The sequence below is a fragment of the Notechis scutatus genome, chromosome 8 (genome assembly GCF_049901735.1).
Source record: "Notechis scutatus isolate UNSWTSFEM ecotype Mainland chromosome 8, rNotScu1.2, whole genome shotgun sequence".
NCBI lineage: Eukaryota > Metazoa > Chordata > Lepidosauria > Squamata > Elapidae > Notechis > Notechis scutatus.
Window position 1 is genome coordinate 13,234,927 of NC_142016.1, and position 24,335 is coordinate 13,259,261.

Genomic DNA, 24,335 nt, shown 5'->3' on the forward strand with positions numbered 1-24,335 from the left:
GGAGTCACTGAAACGGAGTGAGCTCCATAAAATGATAAAGGATATGAAGGCCTGGAGGAATGCTGTCCATGGGGTCACAATGGGTTGGACATGACTTCCACAACTAACAACAAAAGCCTTTTTTCCTGGTTGTGTAGAGCAACCCTGTAAGAGAAGGTGATAGCACCAGATTGTGAAAGACATTCTGTTCCTGTATTACATGCAATACCTGTTTTCCAAAACTTACTCATCAAACCACCCTTGTATCTATTCAAATACCAATTGGCAATTGAGTAAGCTGGAGACTTTGGAGTGGACTGCTGTAAAATGATTTTTCAAGGCGGTACCTGCACCTCCAATGAATTTGCAAGTTCCCAAGATGACAGACAGAGGCAGTCTGATGTAGCGGTTAACCGAATTGACAGAGTTCTAGTCCTGCCTTTGAGAACTAGTCAACTGGACGACTGGGCCTTTCAACCTTAACAAGCAGGGAATGGTAAACCACTTCTTGAAAACCTTGCCAATAAACTGGCAGGGATTTGTCCAGGCAGTGCCTGAGACCCCAATTGAACAAAAAAAATGAGGTCCCAAGTGCTTTTAAGGGCTGACAAATTAAGAACCAACACTTCGATTTCTCCCCTTTAAAGAGCCCTGTTTTTATCAGGCCCAGTGAAGTATTTTTCCCATTTTGTCTAGAGAAAATTAAACGATAGCCAGGGCAAAAAAAGCAGAGGATTACTGCAAAGGTATGTTATTGTATATACATTGGCAGCTTAATAACTAGAATGCTAATGAAACCGATCATGGATCAACTGTGAGGCTGAATTAGGAACTTCTGCATCTACAAGCAAGAGGCTTCTGGATAGATAAGGGATTGCGCTGGTAGGAAAGACAAAAAGGAGAGCAATCCCGCAGCCGTTCCCGAAAAGGAAGATGGTTGTACTAGCCAGGATCTAGCTTTGCGCAATACATTTGAGGATACGGATGAGCCCAACACAGCAAGCCAGAGATCTCCAACCTTGGCCACTGGAGGAGTTCAACTTCCAGAATTCCCCAGCCAGCTTTGCTGGGGAGTTGAAATCCACCAGGCTTAAAGTTTGCCAAGGTTGGAGAGCCCCTGCGCTAAGCCACAGAGTAACCAGCGTTTGCCAGCTCCATCCATACCTGTGTGCGAATGCAAGGCAGATTGCATTCAGAGCAGAGGGTTAGTGTAAAAATTCCCCCCCTTTAGGATCGCTGGCCAACACAAGTTGCCTAGTTCCAATAGCTTTTCGGGAAGCCCACTTTTTAATCCCAAAAGCGAAGACCCTTCGATTCGCAAAGAACGAATAGATAGTATTAGGGGGTCTTCAAACTTGGCAACTTTAAGACTTGTGGACTTCAACTCCCAGAATTCCTCCTCCAAGTCATGTTAGCTCAGGAATTCTGGGAGTTGAAGCCCGCAAGTCTTAAAACTTGCCAAGTTTGAAGATCCGTGACTTTGATAGAAGAAGCCCGCCGCATCTTTCGACCTTCTGCGCGTTCGCCTCTGATCCGGGAGGTTTCGGACTGTAGGGGGGGCACTTCTCCACTTTCCAAACAGCCTCTGCGCCCAGTGCGCATGCTCCTCCGGATCAGGCCGGGGAAAGGGGAGGGGGAAGAGAGAGAGAGAGAGAGAAGAGCAAGAGAGAAGCTTGGCCCGACTTAGAAGCGGAGGCGGCGAATAGGTAAAGAAGGGAGGTGAGTTGAATTGGGAGGGCGGGGGGGGGAGAGAGGACGGCGTGGGTGAGGGGAGAAGACACGGCAGGTAATATTCCCCCCACCTAATTCCCTTCAACCCTCCCCCCCTCCGACCCCATCCCCAAATTTGCCGATCGCTCAAGTTACCGAAGGGCCCAGTCCCGGCCCACGTGGTTTGGGGAAAGTGCTGCAGGCGAACGTTCTAAGGATGGAACGCCAAGTAACAACTTCGCGTTCTAATCGGGAAGGGGGGGGGGGAGCGAACGCGCTCCGACGAGGAAAGGGAAAGGGAAGCGGGGCCCGCCGCGGCTGAGTCCGGCGCGTGGGTGACCGCTTTCTCCCCCTCCTTTCCCTCCCTTCTTTCCCGAGAAGCGAGGCTCAGGCGGGAAATTCAAAAGGCAGGCGGCTTCCTTGAGAGTTAGACGAGGGAGGGTGGGGGAAGAAGTAGCAATTCCATACGACCATGCCTGGATTCCTTATTTTATTTTTATTTATTTTTATTTATTTTATTATTACATTATTACTATTACTACTATTATTATTATTATTATTATTATTATTATTATTATTATTATTATTATTATTATTATTATTATTATTATTATTATTATTAAATAAGGAAAGGCGAGCAGCAGGTTAATCTGGTTGGGTTTTTTTTTCTTCCCTTTCTTTTTTCTTTCTTTCTTTTTTTTTTTGGACTCCGGAGTCTCTTTTGCGGACTTCAACTCCCAGAATTCAACCTGCTAAGTTGGGGTGGGGGGAAACACTGCAGTAGAGAGGAGAGCTGTGTGTGTGTGTGTGTGTGTGTGTGTGTGTGTGTCCCAACTTGGGAGCTTTAAAACTTGAAGACTTCCAACTCCCAGAATTCCTTCAGCCGGCCCTGCGGGCTGGGGAATTTTGGGCAGTTGAAATCTGCAAGTTTGAAGACCCCTCCCTGCTTTAGAAATGTTGGTGTGGGGCTCCAATGACTCCGGGTGCAAGGATCTCCTCTCACCCCACCCTAAAAATTCTTCAGCTCATTGACCCCTTTGTGAAGTTTCAGATCAATCATCAACCTTCCTTCCCTTTATTACAGGGGTCTCCAAACTTGGCAACTTTAAGACTTGTGGACTTCAACTCCCGGAATTCTCCAGCCCAGCATGAGCGGGAGTTGAAGTCCACAAGTCTTAAAGTTGCCAAGCTTGGAGACCCCTGCTTTATTAAATGAGGATAATTTTAAAAATGCTATATTTTAACTACTGGTACTCCTACCACTAATCATAGCATCAACCTCTTGGATAGCCCCATTGATCTTTTGGGGTGGATGTTGACCACTTTGGGGGACTCTGCCGTAGTGGATTGGAACTGTGGGCCTGTCTCCCTGGGAGTCTTTATCAGGTTAACAAGCGCTGGTAGAGACTGATGGGCCAATCTTAACTTGGATCCAGTGGGTTTTATTCCCAGCTAAACCACAATCCGGATCCATAGCCTTGGAGATAATGCTAGACCCGAGGGTCTTCAAACTTGGCAAGTTTAAGACTTGTGGGCTTCAACTCTCAGAATTCCTGAGCTAACATGACTGGAGGAGGAATTCTGGGAGTTGAAGCCCACAAGTCTTAAAGCTGTCAAGTTTGAAGACCCCTGTGCTAGACTCTCAGCTTGATATAATGTTATCTCTATCCCAAAGGTGCTTTTTTCAGGAGGCAACTGGACTTCCTTGGTTTTTTTCTCTTGAAGACGTTTCACTTCTCATCCGAGAAGCTTCTTCAGCTTTGACAGGATAGTGGGGTATGGAAGGATTTATATTCCTTGCAGACGGTGGGTCATTTGCATCCTTTTAAAGCAGGGGTCTCAAACACAATTTACCTGGGGGCCGCTGGAGGCAGAGTCTGGGTGAGGCTGGGCCGCATAATATTATGCTTTATATTATACTTTATATTTATATTATACACTAATATTATACTTTCATATCACGGTGGGGGCCACAGGATATCGTCCTGCGGGCCGCAATTGGCCCACGGGCCGCGAGAATGAGACCTCTGTTTTAAAGGGTCCTTGAGGCCACTTGGAGTTTTATCTGTGTCTTCAGGGTCATTGGAGTAGTGCTCCTGGTTCCACCTTCTACTCAGGTAACCCTGAAAACACAGCTAAACCTCCAAGTGGCCTCAGCGACCCTCTAAAAGGGTGTAAATGACCAGCTGTCTTCAAGGAATATAAATCCTTCCATTTCCCACCGTCCTGTCAAAAGCTGAAGAAGCTTCTTGGATGAGAAGTGAAATGTCTTCAAAAGAAAAAAAAAACACAAGAAAATCCAGTTGCCTCCTGAAAAAAGCATCTTTGGGATAACCATGACCTGGATGACTGAGAATCTCTACAGAATTCTCATCTCTACTTGATCCTTAGATTAATAGCTTTTTCAAGAGTAGTGGAAACTGCTTGTCCTTGAATGTTGTCTACAGATATAGAGATAGTCCTTGACTTATGACCACAATTGAGACCAGGATACCAGAAATATCTGCTTTCCCTATGGACTTTTCAAACAGAAGTATCTCTGTGTAAAAAACAACAACAAAGCAGTGTCACCTAATGTCTTTTGGGTTGAGAATTGGGTCCAGTTCCTTATTCGTATATAAAAGGTAAAGGTTACTCCTGTCCAGTCATGTCCAATTCTAGTGGGCAGTCCTCTTCTCTGTGTCTTGCCTGAGGGAGCCAGCATTGTCCGAAGACACTACCGTGGTCATGTGGCCAGCATGGCTATACCCCAAAGGCGCACAAAATGCTCCTAACGTCCCACCAAAGTGTTGCCTATTTATCTGCTTGCATGCTTTCGAATTGCTAGGTGGGCAGGAGCTGGAGCAAAGAACAGGAGCTCATCCCATTACGCAGCAGTTAGGTCTCGAACCTCAGTGTCTTTAACCATTGAGCCATCGTGCTCCCCTTGATTCTTACACAGGTCCCTTGATATAGGCTCAGCCATTTCCTCTGCTTGAGCTTAGCCTACTTCAGACGATAAGCGGGTATAAAATGGTCAGTGTGAAAATGATGGGCCCTTCACTCCTTGAAAGGCGGGTGATGGAATCACAGTAAAGATTGTCGAATGGAAAGGAGGACTCCTCCCTCCAGAAAGACATTCCTTCGATTAATTAGCCATCCCTTGAACAAGCAGGGCGAGGGGAACATTGCTGCCCTGTCCCAAGAACCTAAACTGCGCACCGTCAAATTGTTTATCAGCAAAAGGTTGCATTGTGTGGTTGGTGTCCAGGGCTGGGCTGCTGGGGGGTTCGCAGGGGTTCACGAGAGCCCCTAGCTAAGATTCTGTGCAGTTCAGAGAACCTCCCAATCCCACCCGTGGCTGGCCCCACCCACCCCTCCTCTCCCCGGAGTCCCCACGTGGCCCGCTTTGGATGGAGGTAAATGGAGGGCTTGCATGGAGGCTCAGGGAGGGTGAAAAACGGGCCTCCTGCAAGTTCAGGAAGGCCGGAAATAGGCCTGTTTCTTGTGGAAATGGATAAACTCACCCCAAAGTTAAAAGATAAGGAAGACTCAAAATATTTTACAGTTTGGGAAAGCTGGTATAATTGGATAAAGGATAGAAACCTGTAAGTAAACAGAGAGGCAAGAGAAAACATGAAGAGGTCATGATAGGAGTATATACCAGATATAGGAACTAAGTATTGGAACATTGTTGGATAAAAACATACCGTCTAAGCCAGGGGTGTCCAACCTTGGCAACTTTAAGACTTGTGGACTTCAACTCCCAGAATTCCTCAGCCAGCAAAGCTGGAATTCTGGGAGTTGAAGTCCACAAGTTCTAAAGTTGCCAAGGTTGGACACCCTGGTCTAAGCAATTAGAAATCTTTATGTTCTTACGTTTATTGGTTATGTATAACTTTTTGGTTTCATATTTTAGGAAATGTTTTGTATTATGTATATATATATTTTAATGTTTCATAAAGTTTATTTTTAAAATTAAAAAAATAAATAGGCCTGTTCCTGGCTTTCAGAGAGCTTTCCGGAGCCCGGGTAGGGCAAAAAAGCCCCTCCCCCCGCCATGGTGCAAGAGGCTAACTAGGCCACGCCCACCATGGCCACGCCCACCCAGCAACTGCGCAGAGAACCTGTTGCTGAAATTTTTGAAGCCCACCCCTGGTGGTGTCCCATAGAGAAAAAAAACGGACACTCCTATCAGGCTACAGCAAAGCTGACATGAGAAGTTGGAGAAGAGAGATTAAGAAGTTTCGGCCTCTTAGCCAAAGTTTGGCACATTTGCAGTTGACTCGTCTTTGTAGACAGAGAATATCTTTGTTTCTTCCCTGGCAGAATCCCTTCCAACCACTGTGACAGGTGGCATTCAAGTCGAGAATGAATTCTTTCTCCGGGGCTTTTTTTGATTCCAGTGTGGATTGGAATGGATTGTTTTACAAGGCTTATTTGTGAACTAGAAATTAGCACAGGTACTCCTCCACTTACAACCCCAGTTGAGCCCCAGATTCTTTTGTTAAGTGAGACATTTGTTAAGTGAGTGTTGCCCCACTCGTTTCCTGACATTTCTTGCCAGAGCTGCTAAGTGTCAGGGCTCCAACAAATCCACCCTCATTCAAATCCAAAGTCTCTAGCCGCATCTCAGATTGGTTTATTAGAAGTTGCCATGTTGGCGCGTGGCTGGGTGCAGCCGACACTAAATTACATCATACATTTCCCCCTTGACCCTGGTCTTCCCCCCACCCCCTGGATGTGACTTCTCCAATGGGACACATCCACCTCCAAGAGTCATCCATCATGCTCTCCAATAACCTTATGCTCCGACAACTTTGGGCTATCTAGGCATTTAAGGAATGCCTTGTTTTCTCCCACTCCCTTTTTCTGGCAGCTAAAAAGACCAAAGGAGTATCTTTTTAGTTGACATTAAGTGAATCCCTGCCGTTAAGTTAGTAACATGGATGTCAAGTGAATCTGTCTTCCCCATCGACAGGGGAAGGTCACAAAAGCGGATTACATGACTGTGGGACACGGCAACCATCATAAATATGAACCAGGGGCCAAGCATCTGAATTTTGAGCACATGATCATGGATGCTGCAAAGGTTGTAACTGTGAAAGGTCGTAACCAGAGGCGGTATTCAGCAGGTTCTGACTGGTTCTGGTAAGCGGACATTTTGAGTAGTTCGGAGAACTGGCAAATCCCGCCTCTGACTGGCCCCGCCCCCATCTATTCTCTGCCTCCCATTGAGTCCCAGCTGATCGGCTGGGTCTCCTTTTGTTGCCCTGTACAGGAGAACAGAGCTGGAAAGCAGGTTAATGGGGTGGGGAGCAGAGGTGGTATTCAGCAGGTTCTGACTGGTTCTGGAGAACTGTAGCGGACATTTTGAGTAGTTCAGAGAACCATGCAAATCCCACCTCCATGCCCTGCCCCCATCTATTCTCTGCCTCCCGAGTCCCAGCTGATCGGCTGAGTCTTCTTTGGTTGCCCTGCACAGGAACGGAGCTGGAAAGCAGGTTAGGAGGGTGAGGAAGGAATGGAGATTTTGCAGTAACCTTCCCCTGCCATGCCCACGAAGCATGCCATGCACACCAAGCCATGCCCACAGAACCAGCACTAATTTTTTTGAATCCCCCCACCACGGGTGTATAATCTACATTGGCGTGCATTTTTATCTGAGGCAAATTAGTATTAGCTTCTCTGTCTAATGCTTGGGTTGGAACTCAGCCTTCCCATGGTTCACACCTGTCTCTAGACTTGCCATGAAGGATAGAACGACTGCTGCCTGCATAATTTTGCAGTATCCTTCTCCCTGCCATGCCCACCAAGCCAAGCCCGCACTGGTACTAAAAAGTTGTGAAACCCACCACTGATGCAAAATTGGCCCATTGGATATAACGGGATGGGTCATTGGCTTTATTAAATTTGGATTTCGCTCCCCAATGCCACATGTTGCTGAGAAGGCAATCATTCCTTTACAACTAGTGTGCTCTATCTACAATGGATCTGACATTGCTAATCCTACTGGTCGGTAGTAAAAAAAATTTGAATCCCACCACTGGTCGTAACTATAAAAAATGGTTATAAGTCACTATTTTCAGTGCTGTTGTAACTTTGAACAGTCACTAAATAAACTAAATGATGCAAGTCGAGGACTGCCTATATAAGGGACTTGTGTGTACAGACTTTGGGGTCAGTCTTGCTCACATCAGAAGTGACCCAAAGGGGATATCAAGCCAAATTCTTGCGGTGCCAGAATTGATGAGGGTTCCTCTAAGTCAGTTAATGGCTCATAGATCCCTTCGTAGATTTGGGAGGGTGAGACTAAGCCAAAGCTGCCACACCTATAGAAAAACCCTCTTAGGGAAAATAGTTAAGAACTAAGTCCTTAATGCAGAGGTCTCCAAACGTGGCAACTTTAAGACTTTTGGATTTCAACTCCCAGAATTTTACCAAGTTTGAAGACCCTTGGGTCTAGCGTTATCTCCAAGGCCATAGAGGATCCATAGATCCAGATTGTGGTTTAGGTGGGAATAAAACTCCACTGGATCCAAGTTAAGATTGGCCCATCAGTCTCTACCAGTGTTTGGTAACCTGATAAAGACTCCCAGGGAGACAGGCCCACAGTTCCAATCCACTACGGCAGAGTCCCCCAAAGTGGTCAACATCCACCCCAAAAGATCAATGGGGCTATCCAAGAGGTTGATGCTATGATTAGTGGTAGGAGTACCAGTAGTTAAAATATAGCATTTTTAAAATTATCCTCATTTAATAAAGCAGAGGTCCCCAAACTTTAAGACTTGTGGACTTCAACTCAGCTATGTTGGCTGGAGAATTCTGGGAGTTGAAGTCCACAAGTCTTCAAGTTGCCAAGTTTGGGGATACCTGCCTTAATGAAATAAAAGGGGAAAAAAGCACAAGGCACCTGAATCAGGCAAAAGAAATTGGACTTGAGCACATGGGAACCTCCTCCCCAAGTCCCATCAACAGGACTTTGGTGGGGGACAAAGGGGTCCATTGAAAGTTTGTGCTGTAGGGTAAGGGTGTGAGTGAGTGACCGTAGGCCCAACCTGACAACACGTGTTAACGGGTGAGTTTGATGGTAAGCATTTCCGAATAATATTCTGATCTTCCTTTGATTTTAGGATTTTAAGAGTCCATGAGTTTTCCAAGCATAGCCAATCTCTTGAGAGGACTGAACAGGTGGCTCTAAGGCAGCAGCACACTGCGATTGTCAGCGTGTGTGTGTGTGTGTGTGTGTGTGTGTGTGTGTGTGTGTAAGTAAAAATGCTTTACTATATTTGAGGGCTCTTTGCAAATAGCTTCAGTAGATGTAAAAACAAGGAAAGCCTTTGTCTACGAAAATGGCTTCTGTCCCTGAGCAATTTCGTTACAACATGGTAGCCATATTTCTTTCTTTTTACGCAAGCAGGGTGTTGTCATCTTCAGAATGTCGCTTGCTGTTCCTTGCTGCTGGAAAAGGCGGGGGGGGGGGAGAACACCATTTAGTGACAGACAGAATGAGTCTATTGACCATACCATCTTTGCAAACTGCTGTGATGACCCAAAGGGGCGTGGTATAAAGGCAACACAGTCAGATAAGCAATAAGAGTCCCTTTATTATCTCCAACTTTGCCTCCAATGTCCAGGTTACCTTCTGGCTAGAGAAAAATTCTCCCAGGAACAGACTTTGACTGCAGAAAATTAAGTCCAAAACATGGTCAATACAAACTACAACTTTTTAGTCCAATCAAACCAAACTGAGGTAATTAGTTTGGCAGGGCAAGAGCAAGTATTTCAGACTTGAAGGCATGGCAAAACTCACACAGTTGGGATGACGCCAGGAACACAGATAAGCCACGACAACATAAGATAAAGTCACGTTTGCTCCCAACAGCCTGCCACATGCAACCTGCCTTTTCTTATCAACTGTCTTCCCAGCTGTGGCTAATGAAGGGAATCAGGGCCCTTTCCTCCCCCGTAAGCCATGCAACCCACATTACTCTCTTCTCCGTTCCTCCTTACGTGTCCTAGGATGAAGAGGGGGTGGGCCTGGGTCTTCCTCTGAACTCCCTCTCCCTTGTTCTATCTCTCTCCTGCTCTGCCCAGCCAGACTTTGTCCTTCCCCAGCCTCCTTCACAGCCAACGGAGCCACACTCCCATTCCCTGTTAGCTGTCTGGCTTCCTCCTCGGATTCGGTCTCTGACAGGGGCATGACAACTGCACTGGTGGCCTGTCTGTTTCTGGGTACAAGTCAAGGTGGTTAGGATACACAAACCCTTACACGTCATACAACCTGGTTGGCAATAGCACTTAGACTTCCCTAGTGCTTTTTGGGGCACCAGGGACCGGTTCCGTGGAGAGAGGTTTTTCTGGCGGACCAGAGGGGATGTGGTTTCACATGCTGCTTACATCCCATGGATGGGGCTTTGCTTGGTTGCGTAGCCCGCTTTCTGGCATGCTGCAGCCCGGTACGCCAATCCACGGACCATGGGCTGGAGACCCCTGCTTTATAGCATTCTCTGAGCAGTTTGGATTTTGACTGATGATGGCTTGCTGACATCGGTGGGAAAATCGGTCCCATATTTTGAGCTGCAATAGTCACAGGACTGGCCCTTTGGTCATCCCGGAGCAGCTGCCCCTCCACCTGGGTGCACCGGCCTGCCATGGATTGGAGGAACTGCTCTGGGAGGACCAAAGGGCCAGTCCTGTGACTACTGCAGCTCTGGAATATGGGACCCCGGGGCAGATTTCCCTCCCTTGCCGTTGGTCTTACCTTCCAGTTCTAGCTTGCGTGGCTCTACTCAAGGTAAGGTTTGCTCTCGGCCAAAGGGTGGGGGTCAATGGGTGGGCGGGCCATGTGGGCGGTGCAGCCTTGTGTTCCTGCACAGCCTGGATTAATTGCTTTAGGGCAGTGATGGCTAACCTTTTCAGCTTGGTGTGTCGAAAATCGGGAAAATGTGTAGCGTTCCTCGGGTCGTGTGTCACTTCAAGAAATATCAATAATTTGGTAATATTTGCAGCCCTAATAAAGAAAGAGTTATATTTTTAATATATTTATTAGTTCAAAAAGCAAAAAACTGGGCTGGGGTGATCACACAGGGCTGTGAAACTCGTCTCCCTGGTCTCAGGGCTGCAGGTGCAGGATGTGGGGATCGGAAGGCCACCTTACAGGGCTGTGAACCTCATGGATCTCCTTTCTTCCTGTAGCGTTCCTGAGGTAATGAAACTGACAAACCTCAGTTTATGGCGGTTAAAACTGGTTCTCTGCTGCAAAGATCTCGCGGCAGCGGTGACACCACGCCTCCACGCAACAAGCAGGGAGCAGGGATTGGAGCAGAGCACAGGCAGCCTCTAAATGTGCAGGTTTTCCCCACACCAACAGGCGTGTCGGTCAAAGTGCCTCGGCGTGTCACAAGTGACACGCGTGTCATAGGTTAGCCATCACTGCTTTAGGGGGTGCTTTGAGGGTGACATTTCTCTGCGGACTACCAAAATTTTCTTGCGGACCACCAGTGGTCCCTGGCCCACTGGTTGGCAACCACTGGATTAGATGACCTACAAGCTCTCTTCCAACTCTCTTAATCTGTTCAACCTTTCTCCTGACGTTTGTCTAGGTTGCTTCTCTCCCTCCTGTCTCAAGGTGATTCCCACAGACCCATTTCAGCCCTGGCTGGTCTTGAGTTAGGATAACTGGGATGAACTTTTGTATTTTGCTTGTGTGGGTGTGGGTATTGTTAGCAGGACTCGCCGTAAATTCTTGTTCTTTATGACTTTTCTGTAACAATTTTATTACATTGCAATTTTGTTTGTTTCGTTTGACTTTATTACATACTGTTCGGAATCAGTTTGGAGTCAGGCAATGTCTAAATTGAAAAAAAAAATCAAATTAAATGTGGCTTTTATGGTCAATTTTATAGTGATATTTTCAGTTCTTTATCACTCAAGCCAATTTAATTTGATTTTACTGCTTTCTGACAGTAATTATTTTATTACATAGAGTGTTGCCAAGCTTTTTTGAAGCAGGGTTTAAAATTTGCAGGGTGCTATAGAGAACTTCTGTTAGGATCCAGGTAGTAAACTCAATTGTATTTATGCAGCTACTGTTAAAACCTAGTTGATAGATACAACTTTTATTTTTATGTTTTCATCCTAACTTTTTATCTTTTTACATAGAACAATGTAAATAAAGTTCTCAACTTGCAATAGTTAAAAGCAGGGATCTTCAAACTTGATACCGTTAAAAACTTGTGGACTTCAACTCCCAGAATTCCTCCTCCAGTCATGTTAGCTCAGGAATTCTGGGTATTGAAGTCCACAAGTCTTAAACTTGCCAAGTTTGAAGATCCTTGGTTAAGAGCTTAGCCCAATAGGGTACAGGTAGTCCTTGACTTACAACAGTTCATTTAGGGACCGCTCAAAGTTACGGCATTGAAAAATGTGACTTACGACCGTTTTTCACACGACCATTGCAGCATCCCCATGGTCACATGATCAAAATTCAGCCGCTTGGCAACTGAATCATATTTATGACGGTTGCAGGGTCTGGGGATCATGTGATCGATCTCCCTTTGGGACCTACTAACAAGCAGAATCAGTGGGAGAAGCCTACTTTAACAACTGCAGCGATTCATGTAAACAACTGTGGTAAGAAAAGTCGTAAAATAGGGCAAAACTCACTTAACGAATGTCTTGCTTAGTCAATTGCGGCCGTAAGTCGAGGATTACCTGTGGAATAAAATAAGTGATAAATTTTTTAAAAACCAACTAGAAAGGTACTAGACGCTACTTGTACATTTTTTCACCTGTTTTCAGATTCCTCCAGTGATTGCATTTTTTTAATAAAAGTTTTTATTATTTAAAGACAAACACTAACAAACACAAACATAAAACATCAACATAAAACCACCTTCCAAAAATACAGCGTGTCGGTTGGTACATTTCTTTTGTGCAATGTCATAATATCAACGGTCTTACCCTTCCAAACATACATTCATATTACATAAGTCAACTATACATATTATATTGTATTATGATTATATCATTATTAGACAACTTCGCTTAATCCTTATCGAGCAAATCTAGGTTCTAACAAATCTGAGAACATACAATTCATTATATTCAATTATATAATATCATTACATTATATTACCTTGCATATTATACCATTCCTTTTTTATAACATTTAATTTTCTATTTTCTTATCTAACCATTGATAAAATAGATCCCAGATTTTGTAATATTCTTTACCTTCTTGCTCTCTAATTGCTAATGTCAATTGCTGCACGTTCCATCATTTTCTTAATCACCTCTTCTACTATTGGAATTTTTTTCACTTTTTGCATTTTTTTAACGTAAAGATTTTTTCACTTGCTTTTTATCTACCATTCTTATACATTAAATTATTTTAACATTAGTATTATTTTGAATTGTATTCTTACTTTCTCCCTGGCCTTTCTGTTGTCTACTGTAATGATATTTGATTTGAAGTTAACATACTGATATTTATTTCATTGATGTCTGTTGTCCTTTTCTTTCCTTCTCTTCGGTCCCACAGCTTTAACGAAACATGCCAAGAAAACGGGTATTAGAAAAAGATGACATTTTAAAAGCGAAACGGACAAAAGGTGAGATATGCCCTTTGCTGGGAATATTGCTCAGATCTAAAAATTTCAAAAATTTCAATCTTACCATATGGTTCTTGTTGTTTACCAAACCCTTGTTAACCATGATTGATGTTAGCATGTTTCTTTGATCCAGTGTTTCTCAACCTTAGCTGCTTGAAGCTATGTGGGCTTCAACTCCCAGAATTCCCCAGCCAGCAGGGCTGGCTGGGGAATTCTGGGAATTGAAGTCCACACATCTTCAAGTGACCAAGTTGAAAAATACTGAAAGTTCGTACTATGATTTTACTTGCTTCGTTTCCTGTGCACGATTGGATGTAGCTAAATTTGGCCATTGTGAGAATTTGCACATCCTGTTTTAAAATTCATTTTTAATCTCAATGGGTATGCCGATCTTATGCTTTGCTCCATTAATGCTTCTCAACAGGTAGCCCACCTCCTTGTCCAAAAAAGTACAATGGTGAGTGAACTGCTGTTTCCAGATGTTTGGGATCTCAACCCCTTCCCCTTTCTTTGGATTACTCCTCTAACTTTGGGTTCAGAAAAAAAAAACACCTTTGGGGCAAGGACCCACCATTTGTGTCCTCTAGTTGTGCACTGCAACCACAGACTACTTTGTAGGTTAGCCGTGGGGGTAATTATGCATAGAGAATATACAATGTACCTTGTACAGGTAGTCCTCAAATGATGACCACAATTGAACCCAAAATTTCCATTGCTAGCTGAGCTGCGCCTCATTTTACAATCTTTTTCGCCATGGTTGTTAAGTGAATCACCGCAGTTGTTAAGTAAATCATGCAGTCATTAAACAAATCTGGCTTCCCGCATTGACTTTGAAGGTTATAAATGGCGATCACGTGATCCCCCAGGGACAATGCAACTGTCATAAATACTAGCCAGTTGCCAAATGCCTGAATTTTGATCATGCAACCATGGGAATGCTGCTGTCATGCCCTTGTTGGAGTCTGATTCTGAGGGGGAGATTGAGCAGCTGACAGGGAGTGGAACTGTGGCTCCGGTGGCTGTGGAGGAAATGGGGTTAGGGCACAGGCCGGCTGGGCATTCAGAGGAAGACCCAGGGCCATCCCCTCTTCATCCTAGGGCACGCAGGGAGGAACGGAGAAGGGAGCAACATGGCTTGCGAGAGAGAAGAAGGCCCTGATCCCTTTCATTAGTTGCAGCTGGGAGAACAGGATATAAGTGGGGCGTTTGCACACAGCTCCTTGCTGGAAGCAAAGTGTACATTATCCTGGTCGAGCCTTATCTGGGTTTTGGCATCCTCCCAACTGTGGGTGCTACGTTATCCTTTGAAAGTCTGCAATTTATCATCCTGGCCTGCTGTGTTCATTACTTCAATGTGGTTTGTGTTGGTTTTTTAATTTCTAATTATCTTTACTTTGGGTTTGGACTGCATTTCTTCCCTTCATACACTGTTTTTTTTTGAAGAGTTTGTTATCCAGCCAAGGATAATTGGACATTGGGGCCAAGTTGGAGCCATTAAAGGGAATTTATTCTACTTTTGTGACTTTGTTATGTTTGTGTCACGCCGCGGGTTATCACAGCTGCAGTGGTTGTAAGTGTGAACAGCGGTCATAAGTCACTTTTTTTTCCTGTGCCGTTGTAACTTCAAAGCAGTCACTGAGTGAAAGGTTGTAAGTCGAAGATCACCTGTTCGAAGATGCTGCTCTTGGTTTAGGAAAACATCCGACTTAAATCTTACAAGTCTGGAATTTTAAACTTTCAGAATGGATTTTGATAGGTTGTTTCCTCTTTCACGCCCCTTCCTCCTGCTCTTATCCAGTTAGCCATTCCTCACACCAAAGTGAGCCAGGATCGGTGCTGACCCTGGGGCAAGGTGATCTCGGACAGTTGGGCCTTGGACCAGATGTGCTGGCACGGAAGAGGCCTGCCCTGGTGCAGCTCCCTGAGAAAATCATCCAGGCTGAGGCAGGAGGGGTTCATACAGTGTGTCTGAGCGAAACAGGCAAGGTGAGTCCAAACCTACCCTAGTTTCCTACAGAACATGGTGCCATGTGCATAGATGGCTTAACTTACACTTCCTTTTCCAAGCCTTTCCTGAACCTAGTATTCTTTTAGAAGAGGGGTGTCAAGCTCAAGGCCTGGGGGCCAGATCTGGCCCGCGGGGTGCTTATATCTGTCCTCCAGGGCCGCACTAGAAACAGCGAAAGACCGGCCCCCAGTGCCTCTGCCGCGTGGCCCTCCCAAACTCCATTTTCACTGGCGGAGGATTGCAGGAGGCCGTTGCAGCCGAAAATGGAGCTTGGGAGCCTTGTTTTCACCGGCAGACTGCTCAGGCACCCCCTGACACAAGGAACATCATGCAGTGGTGGGATTCAAATTTTTTTTACTACTGGTTCTGTGGGCATGGCTTGGTGGGTGTGGCAGGGGAAGGATACTGCAAAATCCCCATTTCCTCCCCACCCCACTAACCTGCTTTCCAGCTCCGTTCTCCTGTGCAGGGCAACAAAAATAGACCCACCCAATCAGCTGGGACTTGGGAGGTGGAGAATAGATGGGGGCGGGGCCAGTCAGAGGTGGGATTTGCCAGTTCTCTGAACTACTCAAATTTCCGTTAAACTGGTCAAAACCTACCTCTCCCTTGGTTCTCCAGACAACCACACAGACACCTGCTGAATACCATCTCTGACATCATGCTGGCCACACACACACCCCGAGGTCGAACACAACTCTGATGCAGCCCTCAATGAAATCAAGTTTGACAACCCTGTGTTAGAGGAATAAGCTGCTGAGAAAGACTTTGGGGCCACCCCCAAAAAGGCCAATCTAACTTCCTGCAAACACATGGCTTGATATTACATTTTGTTTCTTCACTATCTCGATGGTAATCCAATTTCAGTTGTCTGGTTTTGAAACCTGAAAACAGACTTGAACTGCTTAAAGATGGAAGTTGATGCTTCAAATTGCCTCTAGGACACTCTTGAGTTTACTTTGATTGTGTCGGAAGCATCTCAACTAAAATAAGGCATATTCTAAGACAATGTTGGCGAACCTTTTCGGCACCAAGTGCCGAAACGGGAGCGTGGGCGTCCGGGCGAGTGCCGGAAACCGGAAGAGCAGCTCCCCAGCACACATGGATGTGGCGGAAACGGGAAGCTCAGCTTCCCGGCATGCACATGTGCGCCGGCGAGTCGCCCTTCTGGTTTCTGGTGCTCCTGCGTGTGCCGGAACCCAGAAGTGCAACGGCCAATGGCTGGCGTGCCTGGAGAGATGGCTCTGCGTGCCACTTCTGGCATTCATGCCATAGGTTCGCCATCATGGCTATAAGATTAAACTACATACAAATTAAACACAACTTGCCCAGAAACTAGCAACATTAATTGTGTTCTGTCACGCTGCCATGAAGTCCTTAAGTGTGCACTGATCAGGACACAAAGGACAGGAATATCTTTGAGGTGTTGTCTGCAGGTCACCACAATCTGTACCAAATTGAGTTTGGTAAAGAACAGGAACGCATGGGGAAGGTTGTCCATGGCATGGAAACCTTGGATTCTTTGCCGGATTTGAACAGTTCTGGTGGATTGTGCCTTAACACCCACCCCCTATGGGACAAAAAGTGCTAGTAATCCCATAACTGCTCCCTTCCAGTGACTAAATTACTATAAGGATCTTCTTTTGGGTTGATAGGTTGACTCATAACTGACAACCTGGAGAAGTCCTAAGTTCCCGGATGTCCTTCTTAATTGTACACCATGACCCTTGTCTTCTTCCAGATCTACACTTTTGGCTGCAATGACGAGGGGGCCCTGGGGAGGGACACTTCAGAGGAAGGGTCTGACGCCGTGCCGGGCTTGGTGGATCTGAAGGAGAAGGTGGTGCAGGTATCAGCGGGGGACAGCCACACGGCAGCGTTGACAGAAGATGGACGCGTCTTCATTTGGGGCGCTTTCCGGGTACGTTGTCTGTTTTGCATGGGAGAAAAGCTGTCGCGTTTGGCTTCCTCTTCTGGGTTGCCCATCGGCTCTTTGTCTCCTGCATCTGCTTCTTCTTCAGGATGAAAATGGCGTCATTGGTTTACTAGCTCCTCTGAAAGGTGAAGAGAATTCGGAGTCTATCAACGGCAGCTTATTCCCAGTAGAACTACAGTTGGAGGTCCCAGTTGTTAAAATTGCCTCCGGTGAGTGACGCTGGCTATAGTGGTGCTTCCTGCCAAGCTTAGGTTTTTGAAATGAAAAGTTTGCAAAGCAAGCAAGTCATGCTGGTCTGTTTCACATGCGACGTGCTTGTGGTGCATGATGGGTGGCTTTGGCTTCGGCTCAATCATTTAGCTGAATTCGCTTAGTCAATTCATGAACCTAGTCAGTGGTTGATGTTCAGGTTGATAAGTCTGATAACTGGTCAACTGGATTTACCTTCCACCGAGTAAAGTTTCTTTTTAAAAGGCAAGAGGTTCCCCATGATTTGAATTGCAAAAAGGAAAGGAATCAACTTTCTAACTCAGCATTGCCCCTTGACAGATGAGGGGAAGGAAAGATAATATTTAAAAATCCATTTTATTTTTTAGTGAATGCAAAGATAGAAATAGTATAGAACAATGGTACTATTCGTAGTTAGAAAAAGATAGTCATGCATATATAAATAATAACTATTAAAATCATCTTTAAAAAGGACCACGTTCAATCATTTAATGCAGGGATCTTCAAACTTGAGAGCTTTAAGACTTGTGGACTTCAACTCCCAGAATTCCTCCTCCAGTCATGTTAGCTCAGGAATTCTGGGATTTGAAGTCCACAAGTCTTAAACTTGCCAAGTTTGAAAATACTTGATTTAATGTATTATTAAGTCTATGCCCGTGATGGCAAACCTATGGCACGCGTGCCACAGGTGGCACGCAGAGCCATTTGTGCTGGCACACGAGCTGCAGGCAGATGTACCTCACTACACATGTGCGTGCCTCACAGCTGATTTTTGGCCGGTTTGAGGCCTTTTTCAGCTTCCCCAAGGTTTGAGAAAGGCTTCTGCAGTCTTCTACAAGTTTTGTAGGCCGAAATCTAGCCCCTTTTCGTCGCTTCCGGTATTTTTGGAAAAATAGAGTTCTGTACGAAAATAATTCAGCGTCCCATCACAATTGCATCCCAGGTCTTCAGAAATAAAACGTTGGGGGGAATTCTTGAGCCCCCATGAAGCAGCTTGTCCTCTTTTTAGGGAGCCATCACTTGGCTTTAGTGTCCAATGCGGGCAACCTGTACACCTGTGGGTGTGGAGACAACGGTCAGCTGGGACGTGTGCCCCAAATTTTTGTGGCCCGAGGAGGAAGACGAGGCTTAGGTGAGTTCAGTGTTTAACTTCATTGTAATTTAATTTAATTCCTCTGATACAGTGTTTATTCTATTGGATGGACCAGTTTTATCTACTGAATTTGTCCTGTTTGTTGCCATTTTTTTGTCTTCTGTCTGAATGTGATTACGATACATACAAACATACATAAGTGTGTGCGTGTATGTTTGTTAGCCATGTTTTATGTACTGAATTTGTCCTGTTTGTTGCAATCTCTGTCTGAATATGATTAATGTATGTATATATGTATGTATATATGCATATTGTTAGCCATGCAAGTGGTGTCTAAGCACCAGAAAGTCAGACCTCCACCCTTAATTAAATATAATAGCAATATCCCTTAGACTTATATACCACTTCACAGTGCTTTACAGCTCTCTCTAGGCGGTTTATAGAGTCAGCATGTTGCCCCCAACAATCTGAATCATGAGTATTGAGCTGATCCTTCCTAATCATCTTCCCGCTTTTCCACCAGAGCGGCTCTTGCTCCCCCAAGTGGTCATCATAAAGCAGAGGGGCTGTAAGACCAAAGGCAACATCAAAGATATCTTCTGTGGCTCCTACTCCACCATTGCCATCACGCAGGAGGGACACGTGGTTGGGTTTGGCCTCTCCAATTATTACCAGTTGGGTGAGTTGATGTTCATCATAGGACTTGAGATATATCCAGTGCGCTCATGGTAAGATGGACCTCTCTCCGAAGGCCTTAGGATCCCAAATCAGCAGATAATGCTAGTTTTGCTTTTTATTTTGAGCTGCTCCAATCTTCAGGGAATCTTACGATCCCCAAAATAGTAGAGAAGAGCCTGGTTGTCATTCAGGTTGATGGGGATTCAGGAAGTGCCCAAAATAATCCTGGCAAGACAAGGAGATCTCTGAGGACCTTATCATCATCATCTTCATCTTCCTTTAACCACCCCATAATCCCTTGCAGGGTGAAATCTGGGCAACTGAATGGACCTAGCAGAGTGTTTTAATGGCCGGATGCCCTTCCTGTTGCCAGTGTAGAGCTCTGTTTGGCAGATATATTCTCAGTGTGCCCCAGAAAGAGAAATATCTGTCTCTACCTAGGACAGTGGGGGCTAACCTTTTTTGGGCTCCCATGCTGATAATGGCGCAAGCGCTTGCCTGCTCATGCTCACGTGCCGTCACCCAGAAGGCAATGCGCGTAGTCCCCCCCATGCGCTCCTGCGCATGCGTGTGCAACCTGCATGGACTTGCGCTACCCATGCTTCTGCGCACCCAACCCGCATGACCAGTGCTGTGCGCTTCTGCACATGCATGCTTGACTCCTCCCACGTGCACCACGTGCTTCTGTGCATGCGCAAGTGTCTCCTGTGCGCCCCTGTGCCTCTGTACATGTGCACCAGATACCCGACACTCAGCTGTCGGGCAGGCAGCGCATGCGCAGTACACCTTTTCTGGGCGAGTGCTCACGTGCCAGCAATAATGGCTCTGCGTGCCACTTCTGGCATGTGTGCCGTAGGTTCTCCACCACGGACCTAGGATCTAAATAATCCCAAATAATTCAGAAAGAGAAGATGGTTTCCCTCTACCTGATGAAGAATAGAGAAACAGAAAGATACTATTGTTTATGAAATTTGTGATGAAAACTTTTTTGTTGTGACCATAATGTTGATGTTGTGCAGGGAGGCAGGAGTTTCTATGCTAGAAGGGGAAAGGAGTGATTTGTTTCTCCAAACATCGTGGGTTAGGACTAGTTCCACATGCTTGTTGCTGATACGTAGTTTTTAATCACTTGTAGCGAAATGGTCTTCAAATGGTAATGGGCTGCTGTTATTTCATTAATCTCCATTAATCTACCATTTGCTTTTCTATTCCCTCCCAGGATCCCAAGAAATTGCCACCTATTATTCTCCAAAGATTCTGACAGCATTTAAGAATTCCACCCGATCGTGGGTTGGATTCTCTGGTGGGCAGCATCACACTGTCTGTCTGGATTCAGAAGGTGGGTCACCTGGAAGTATAGATTCATGGGAAGCAGTTGGTTGCTGCTCTCCCTGGTCAAACTCCACCTAAGAGAGCAATATCAATAGCACTTAGACTTATATATGGCTTTATAGTGTTTTACGGCCCTCTCTAAGCAGTATACAGAGTCAGTTTATTGCCCCCAACAATCTGGGTCCTCATTTTACCAACCTCGGAAAGATGGAAGGCTGAGTCAACATTGAGCCTCATCAGGGTCGAACTCCAGACAGTGGGCAGAGCTGATTTCCTCACGTTGGGTTTTCTTTCGTTCTTTGCATGAACCTCTGTTCATTTGGGGTGGTCGAAGAGATCTTATATATATTTGTATCATGGAGACTTCTGTGTATCTTTGCAGTTGGCTTTATTGGGATTCCTCTTAACAAGACGTCTTCTCTTTCTTTCACTCTTGAATGGTTCCCACCTTCAAACAGGCACTGTATATAGTCTTGGGCGTGCAGACTATGGTATGTTGGGCCTGGGAAAAGAAGTTGGTGAGAAGAACAGTCCCACTGCTGTCCCTGGTTTGCCCAAATCAACTTCGGTGGCCTGCGGGGAACGAGTTGGCTATGCCGTGACAGAAGATGGTGAGCCTGAGCAATTATGGAGAACTGGGTGTTGCTTCTGAAGCTCTGCATGAAAATGGTGTCTACTTTCTAGTCATTGCAATAACATTTGATTTATTTTTAAGGGCTACATTTGCCTCCTGCCTTTTCTCAAAAGGCAAGCATATACAGGTAGTCCTTGACTTGTGACCACAATTAAACCCAAACTTTCTGTTGCTAAATAGATTAGCTTAGCTTTATTGATTAGCTTATAGAATGTCAAAGTACAAGGTTCAAACACGTATTGTCAACAAAGTCCTATACAAACACTTTAAAATAAGAGTAGGGTAAAATACAACAGTTAGATAAAATACAATAATTTAATAAATACCGTGTTTTCCCCAAAATAAGACCCTGTCATAATTTTTTTTCCACCAAAAAAGGCACTAGGTTTTATTTTCGGGGTATGCCATCCACTGACTAACCTCACTTGTGTGCGTTGACCCCGGCCTCCTTTTCACTGTCAGAGGCCTTCAGGAACTTCTGCAGCTGGCGAGGCTTTCCTGAAGGCCTCTGCAGCCAATAACAGAGCTCTGGATCGATCCTGAGCTTTGTTATCAGCTACAGAGGCCTTCAGGAAAGCCTTGCCAGCTTTGCCGGCTGCAGAAGAAATGGGCTGCCAGCAAGGCAGGTGTTGGGGTGTGCGAGGCCTGGCTACAACTGTCCAAAGGTTAGTAGGGCAGCTTACAAGATAATAGGTATAAGTATATACATAGTTATGAATACATGAAATGGGTACATATAAGAAAAATAAAAGGAACAATAGGACAGGGACGGTAGGCACATTGGTGCACTTATGCACGCCCCCTACAGACCTCTTAGGAAAGGGGTGAGGTCAATAGTAGACAGTCTAAGGTTAAAGTTTTGGGGGTTTGGGGAAGAAACCACAGAGTCAGGTAGAGTATTCCAGACATTGGTCACTCTGTTGCTGAAATCGTATTTCCTGCAATCAAGTTAAGTGAGATTAACCGAGTTTGTATCTATTGTTTGCTCTTGTGTTGTTACGGTTGAACCTGAAGTATTCATTGACAGGTAGGACATTGCAATGTATGATTTTATATACTATACTTAGATCAGACCGAAGGTGACTTAGTTCTAGGTTTTCTAGGTCTAGAATTTCGAGTCTGGTGGCATAAGGTATTCTGCAACGAGTAGAGGAGTGGAGAACTCTTCTTGTGAAATATTTCTGGACTTTCTCAACTGTGTTAATATCAGATATGTCATGTGGGTTCCAGACTGATGAGCTGTATTCAAGTATTGGTCTAGCAAATGTTTTGTATGCTCTAGTTAGTAGTGTAATATTACCAGAGAAAAAGCTACGTAGGATTAGGTTAACAACTCTTAACGCCTTTTTGGCTATGTAGTTACAGTGGGCTCTAGCACTTAGGTCATTAGAGATGAGTACTCCAAGGTCCTTGACAGAGTTTGATATGGCTGCTCCCTGTTTCTTATCTTCATGCTTTGCCCCTCTGTAGGCCGTGCCTTTGCCTGGGGCATGGGGTCAAACCTCCAGCTTGCCACAGGAGATGAAGAGGATGTCTGGAACCCCGTTCAGATGTCCGGCCAGCAGCTGGAGAGCCGAAGAGTTCTCTCCGTGACAGCTGGAGGGCAGCACACCGTCTTACTTGTCAAGGCCCAGCAGAGCTGACAATTTGTTCCTGCAGTCCCGCTAGGAACCCTCCAGGGGGCGCTGTCTGCCTGAAGCATTTGGGGGCCAGGTTTTGAAGACTGCCCTTCTGTGGGAGGAAGAAAAGAAGAAGAGAATATTTTTTGAAGTTCTTTTGGAAAATAACATTAGCTGAGATAAAAATACTCTTTTGAATGCTGGAATTTTGTTGAAATCCAAAGCAGATTATCTTGTATCAAACAGGAGAACGGAGGCCAGCCTTCCCACCCTTAAAAAAGGAAAAAGAATCAGTGTCTGGAAATCTGTTTAACTACCATTTTTGCTTTCACTCGCTGTTTTTCCCCAGGCTTTCGTTGATCATTGAGTCTCTTGGAATTTCCCCCAGGTTCAGTTGGTTTGGGACCTCACCCTGGTTGCGTTCTTTAGCTATTTATTCTTCCCTTTTAAAAGTTTTTAATACCTCACAATGCTTGCAAATTAGCGGTTAGGGAATGCGGGCTCTTCAATTTAAGTCTGCTACTTCTTTTCACCACGGGTCCTCTTCTGCCTAAAGCAGCCGAGCCAATTGGGACGGCACCAAGAGCTGTTGAGTTCATGGCGTCGGTTGCTCTCACCAAGATCTCTTCTGCAAGATTCAGGGTTATGTAGGCAGAACGGCAGCCTCCCATCCTCTCCAGCTGGTTGCTGTCCAGGGACAGGCTGGTTCAGAGGGATGAACAGTGTATATAAGCACATCTTCCGAACTGGATGCTTTTAACAAAAGGATACAGATTGGTTCTACTTTCCCTTATTCCAGGAAAAGAGTGCCTTTATCCTAGCATGAAATCTGGGTTCCTCAGTCCTTGTAATTGTTGGGGGAGAAACACGGTTCTTAAATTTAGAGTGGGTAAACTGTTTCTCCTTTTTGGAGAAATTCTTGAAGGTCTTATGGGAGTTTTACTGTAATTCCCACTGATGCAGCTGCTTCATCTCCTGAACAACTGAGCCTGAACAGAGACTTCCAATGACCCAGCACTGCTCGGGGCATCCACAAATCCTATCTTTCATATTTAAAATGGCACCTCTGGTTATGTTTTTTCCTGGAAAAGTTAGACCCTTGAATTTAGGAGGCCAGCTCCAACTTCTCTCAGGTGTTCCTTCATTACTTGCCTTGCATGAACAGCAGAGTGATTTTTCTAACTTTTCTGTGTGGGGCCATGCTTTTATAACATATTTGTGTGACAAGAGATAGGTAATTGCTTGTTCAAAGGAGCTGCTTGTCAGTTGATCCTCAACAAACATGAAAGAGCAACAAAACCAGCCCAAGAAAAGATGGAGACATTTTTGTCATGACCTTTGAAATGCCAGCCACCTTCTGTCATCTCCCATAGCTGAAATTTCTTGCAATTCTAGAAACTGGTGCGTTTTTTTTTAAATACGAAATTCCTGCAGCCTCAGGAAACCAGGGGAGGAGAAATTTGGAGAGGCAAAGAAAGCAATATATATATATATATATATATATATATATATGTATGTATGTAT

The 24,335-nt window shown here is 45.2% G+C and overlaps 1 protein-coding gene across 6 annotated transcripts; it reads left to right on the plus strand.

Annotated features, from left to right (window-relative positions):
• The first annotated feature begins 1,617 nt into the window (after positions 1-1,617).
• On the plus strand, positions 1,618-23,098 carry RCC1 (regulator of chromosome condensation 1). Of its 6 annotated transcripts, none has more exons than XM_087970705.1 (11): positions 1,618-1,698; positions 8,802-8,915; positions 13,214-13,283; positions 15,082-15,269; positions 17,033-17,212; positions 17,313-17,436; positions 18,465-18,587; positions 19,072-19,227; positions 20,446-20,565; positions 21,017-21,169; positions 22,663-23,098. In XM_087970705.1, exons 3-11 carry the CDS (start codon positions 13,226-13,228, stop codon positions 22,833-22,835), a joined length of 1,275 nt encoding a protein of 424 aa, XP_087826831.1. In that variant the 5' UTR covers positions 1,618-1,698; positions 8,802-8,915; positions 13,214-13,225; the 3' UTR covers positions 22,836-23,098. The 6 variants fall into 6 exon arrangements, with proteins under 6 accessions (XP_087826831.1, XP_026531892.1, XP_087826834.1 ...); XM_026676107.2 differs by having other exon boundaries at positions 8,802-8,909; XM_087970708.1 differs by having other exon boundaries at positions 1,618-1,685.
• The last annotated feature ends 1,237 nt before the right edge of the window (positions 23,099-24,335 follow it).